Genomic DNA, 6,000 nt, shown 5'->3' on the forward strand with positions numbered 1-6,000 from the left:
TGTGCGGTTTATATCCCACCCAGCAGGAATGCGGCAAGAGCTGCAGCCCGCATAGCAGACTGTGTTCGCCATCAGCTGCAGCGTACACCTGGGGCCCCTATTTTCTATTCTGGGTGACCTTAACCACTGCAAACTTGAGCTATCATGTCAAATGTAAAACACAAGACAACAAGATTTTAGACAAATATTATGTTAAAAATGCTTACACAGCTAAAACCAAACCATCTCTGGCAAACTCTGACCACAACACAGTACATCTAATACCAACATATAAGACTGTGTTTAAATCCAGCAGACCACAGGTTAAAATAGTGACCGTGTGGTCAGAAGATAGCATAGAGACAATGAAAGGATGTTTCATGCGCACTAACTGGAATATTTTCACGACACAAATATAGATGAGGCTGTTGAGAGGGTAACCAGTTACATAAACATGGATAGCATGGTCATCAAAAAAGGCCATTATTGTGTATTCCAACAACAAACCACACATAGCAAAAAAGAACTGTATCAACAGGAAGAAAGCAACCTTCAGAAATTGCAACTGCATGTAGCTGAAAACCCAATCAAATGTTAAGGGAGGCCAGGAGGCCACAAAAGGACGTGATACAACAAAATTTCACCACAACGAACTCCAAAAAACTGTGGGATTCTGCGAACTAACATGACTAACATGGAACCAAGTAAGAAGCACCTCATCACCACGGATGATCTTCAGAAAGCCAAAGAACTAAACTTTTACCTCAGGTTTGAGACTCAGGATTTCACTCAGGATTACTATGCTAGAGACCATTTCAAGTGACTCTGGCACCAGGTTGGTTGTGGACCGACACAAGGTCCAGTCATTCTTCTGTCAGGTACGCGCCTAGATGACATCACCGCTTTTCTGCTGAGGACTTTTGAGTTGACTCCCACATAGTACCCTATTTTCCTTGGGGGCCGGCTGTGGCCCAGAGGTAGAGCAGGTCATCCACTAATCAGATGGGTTGGTGGCTCAATCCCTGGCTCCTCCAGTCCGTATGTCGAAGTGTCCTTGGGCAAGATACTGAACCCCAAATTGCTCCCAGTGTGTGAATGTGTGCATGATCAGAAACTCCTCCTGATAAGCAGGTTGGCAGCCTCTACATGACTATGTGTGTGAATGGGTGAATGTCAGCATATAGTGTAAAGCGCTTTGAGTGGTCGGTAAATTAGAAAGGTGCTATATAAATGCAGTCCATTTACCATTTACTTATGCATGCCTGCTTTTTGTTGATTTTAGTTCAGCTTTTAACACCATCTATTCTATTATCTATTGATTCAGAAAATGAAACAGATGAGTGTGAACCCTTTTATTATTAAATGGTACTTCTTTTCTGACAGATTGTACCCAGCATGTAAAGGTCAACAACACCCTCTCTGACACCAAATCAATCAGTAAAGGTGCCCACCAGGGTTGTGTGAGCTCTCCAGTGGTTTTCACATTATATACAAATTAATGTGTGCGCATACACCTGGATAAATACATACTTAAATTCTCTGATGACACTGTTATCTTTAGTTTATTGCACAATGTGTGACAATGATACATCAATGACAATGATACCTACATTGATGTACCTCGTTTTGAACGTGAAGAAAACTGAAGAGATAGTGTTTGACCCTATGGTAGTAGGTGACCACAGCCCGGTGATTATCCAGGTATGGTCTCTTATAAGTATCTTGGTGACCATATTGATAACATGTTTACCTGGCAAGCCCATGTAGACAGCCTTCGCTCCAGGCTACAGCAGATGTTGTACTTTTTGAGAAGGCTCAGAGTGTATGGGGTTGACCAGAAACTTATGTATCTGTTCTACCAGGCAGTCTTGGAGAGCCTAATCAGGTATGGGACACAGGCATGGTACGGTAACCTCTCAGTACAGTTTCAATCTAGGCTTGCCTGTCTTGTTCAGACTGTCATGAAGGTCATAGGGAAGAAAGAACACCAGTCCCTTCAATCTCTATACAAGCGGTCTATGCTAAGAGGAGCACAGAGAATACTTGCTGATCCATCCCATGTTCTCCACTCTGAGTACAAGCTTTTACCCTCTGGCAGACAATACAGAGTACCCGAGTGAAGACTCAGTAGTTTTAAAAACTCATTAATGTTTTCTTCTATTAACATCTATTAACAAAAAAGGACACAGTACGAGCCATAGAGGCCATAGTCCCCAAAGGGACTTGTTCAGATGGATGGGTTGTGCAATATGTTGTTTTAAAGTTGTGCAATGTTGTTTTAAAGTTGTACAATATGTTGTTTTAAAGTTTTTACTAACGGCACTTGAATGTATGTACAAATGAATACTATGAATATTAGTATGTGGCTGACTGTATCACATGTCTATGTACTCACATGCCCAGAGCTCAGTTTTGCCCCAGGCCATACTAGGGAGTTAATCCAGCCCTGGCAGAACTGATCACAGTCAAACCAAGCATGACGAGCAAACCAACCTTTCTTAGCTCTTAATGGACCTTAATAAAGAAGTACTGTTACAAAAAATTTAAGAAAAAGCTTCATTGTGTAATTAAGTATTTTATGAACAATGCTCACAAGAATTGTATTTACTTGTAAAATGTTTCTAGAGGCAATAAAATGTTTTATTTTCTCTTCATAGGAAGGTTTTCAGCTTTCATGCTTTAGTATCAATTCTGCTCCATGCTCCATAACTGTCCATGTTCCTTCCATTCAGGGAAATGCATAGTGTAAATCAGGCTGTATTTCACAGACAGATAAGAGACATTGACATTAAAGGAACACAGTGAATATTGAAGTTCATCACCAAACCTCTCCACTGCCTTCAGCCAATATATGACCTCACATACTTGGTATGACCTTTCTGGACTTTCCTTTTAAGCACACAGCTTTCATTACTGAAGTCAGACCAGCTCAGTATTTGCTCGCAGGGATGGAGGAATAGTAGAGGAGTATTACAGTTTCTCCTCCACTTTGGAGCAGACCCTATACCTTTCAGCGCTTGTATCTGACATCCAATCCCAACAGACTCATTTTCGCCTGCGAGGCTGTTGTTGGGACATGACAGGACAGGAGGAGGTGCCAGGCGGTTCAGGTATGGGTCGTGGCCGGTATGAGAATTACTGACGGTGTGGACTTTGGCCCTTCCTGACGCCACAACTCTGCCCTCACTAATGAGGAATTAAAAGGCCTCCTAATACAACAAAACAAGCCCAGTAGTGCGTCAACTGTGGTGTTGGTACGAACAGGAATTCAATATAAGTATTAAAATATGGATCCGGTATTATCAGTGTGTGGAGTATTACACATAATAGATAACTGCACGATCTACTATTTACTATTTACGATTTACTACTTCAAAGGGGTTAGCCCGTTTTACGCGTCACTTTCGTTTGAAAATAGGTTTACGCTAAAAATTTAGAAGATATCAAACCAGTAACGTTGAATATTATAAGAATATCACGTATTACATTGTATATCCAAAGTCACATCATAAATAAACTGAAGCCGGAACAAATAGTCTAATAGTGTGAATATGTAGGAATTATAAACTTTACATTCAGCTTCCAGTTACGCACGCGTTTCGGGACGAAAACTTTTCCTTTAGGATGTGTCACCACTCAGTCGTAGTGTATACACGGTGAACACAGTTAAAATAACAATCTTCACATCCCTATATATATTTTTTCAAGCATCTTACCTCTTCTATCTCTGCTGCAAGACCCAAAAGTGGCGACACAGGCGAGTGAAACGGAGCACAAAATCCACCACTTGTTGGACAGAGCCATGCTGGTGAACCGGGGGGCTGATCCAGACTGAATGTAAAGTTAAGAGGAAAACTTCATCAAGTTGAAGGGCTGAAGTTGTGTAGGCTATGTGTGGGTGCGTACTTCCGTCTGATAACACTGTGCCAGTCTGCAGGCACTGTGAAATTGAAATTTCCAGTAATTTCCTGGAGGGACAATTCCACAAAAGGAAATAAAAAAAAAAAAAAGTTCCCCCCACCGACTCATATCGTAAATGAAAACCAGTGAATTATTTATTTATATTATGTTATCATATTACCCGTCTTCACCTTATATCATTTCGCCATAGCCTATAAAGAGTATGACGTGTATGTTATAGCCTAATAATAATAATAGGATTGTGGGCAACCTGCACAACTGCGTCTCAGTAGAAAACTTGGTCTTGACAGTCTCTCTCTCTCTCTCTCTCTCTCTCTCTCTCTCTCTCTCTCTCTCTCTGTGTGTGTGTGTGTTTCTGTCTCTGTCTCTCTCTCTCTCTCGCTGAGCCGATGAACTGTAGCGAGCTTGGCCGCCGTTTGCATCTTTTCAACTCTCAACAACACTTTAATCCACAGCATTTCATCTCTCTGTGATGAGAAATATTCTTCTGAGGCCCATTACCCAGACTCAGCTGTCTGTTTCTTTCAAGAAATTCGTACCCGAGTCCTATGGAGGATTTTTTTTTTTAAAAAAAAAAAAAAAAAAAAACTCTTTCAGCTCCTTCAGGCCTGAGGTAGTGACACACAATGTAATTGAGCTTCAAACCGGCACATATACACTGAAATTATAGTCTGCCAGTCCCTTTGCACCTTATACTTTCATGACTTAAACGAATTCATTACACTGTGTTAAGTATCTTGCTGGTTTTATGCACATAACACACTATGTCAAATACAGATGCACTAGTTGCACCACTGCACAGGTGTGGGATTTGATACACAGTCAGGGACACCCAGAATAAAAATCAATTTATTCACTGTCATAAAAGCCACATCATTGGAGTTCTTCCTTATCTGAATCAATCTAAAGTTGGGTGTCATCTGCTGTGCTGATCGTAAATCCCTCTGAGATAAATTTGTGATTTGAGAATATATGAATAAAAATGACTTGACTGGACTTAACATGGAAGTACGTTTGCAGTGGCATGTGTTAAAGCCACATTAAACTGAGCTAATCCATATGTTCCGAGACTCCACATGACCACACGCTATAATAATTGTGACAAAATTGAAACCTCAAAATAAAATATCTTGATAACAGAAAAATAAACATCACACAGGCACTGTAACACTTACCAGGACCAGCTGTCAGGCCATCAACAGAGACTCCAGGAAGCCAAGAAATAATGGTCACACTTTACTCTAAGTACCCAGATTTAGCATTTTTATGCACGATAATGTAGTTATAAGCAGCATTTTAATTATTAATATACAGTATTTGTCAACAACTTATTTGATATTACTACAACTATGATTTACTATGTAGTCATTATCATACCAACATCCACTTATGGGTGCCCACAGGAAGACTGAGGATTCAGTGGTAATGGTTTGTTTGTACATGTCTGAACACCTCCACTCTGGCTGCTGTAAAATACTGTACCTGTCTGTATACTGTCACTATACTCAAAGTCTTGACTAAGGCTTTTGGTCTTAAATGGGATGTACAACAATTCTAATAATGCTTTTAGTCTCTCGCACTCTTTATAACCCCTAAGTACAGTCAAACAAAGTGAAATATATTGCAAACTGACAGAGCTCCAAAACTGATAGAAACACTCAAATTTATTGTACTAATATCAACAGATGCTGCTGCAGTTGCCAAGACAAGCTGTCTTTCCGGAAAAGACTTTGACAGGGTGTTCTGGTTCATCCCCACAGAACAGCTGGGAAGATCTGTGCAAGGAAAGTTAATATTTGTTTCCTCTCCCTGAGGGGACACTGAGGTGCCATCAAGCCAGCCGCCTAAACCCCAACTACTCTCATGGAGCTCATAAATAGCCAGCAACTGAAGACATTGGTCATACTGGTTAGCTCCCTGGTGACTCTGTGTGGGACTTAATGAGTCTGATACAGTAGTGGGAAAAGAGCATGTTCAGGCCTCCGCCCTTTGCCAAATAAAGATTTGATAATACAATAATAAAACGATAAAAAGTGCTAATTCTCTCTAAATGTCAGTGGAATAATTGACTGTGATACTTCCCAGGAGATGTTATTAACT

At 40.6% G+C, this 6,000-nt stretch overlaps 1 protein-coding gene across 1 annotated transcript in view; it reads right to left on the minus strand.

The window, feature by feature from the left end:
- Window positions 1-4,116, minus strand: part of tfpia (tissue factor pathway inhibitor a) — a 40,999-nt gene extending 36,883 nt beyond the window's left edge. Inside the window, exon 1 of the mRNA XM_044366661.1 lies at window positions 3,696-4,116. Within this exon, the coding sequence (XP_044222596.1) occupies window positions 3,696-3,783 (88 nt within the window). The 5' untranslated portion in view covers window positions 3,784-4,116. The remainder of the gene's footprint in view (window positions 1-3,695) is intronic.
- Window positions 4,117-6,000: the final 1,884 nt, after the last annotated feature.

Source organism: Thunnus albacares, chromosome 11 (assembly GCF_914725855.1).
Source record: "Thunnus albacares chromosome 11, fThuAlb1.1, whole genome shotgun sequence".
NCBI lineage: Eukaryota > Metazoa > Chordata > Actinopteri > Scombriformes > Scombridae > Thunnus > Thunnus albacares.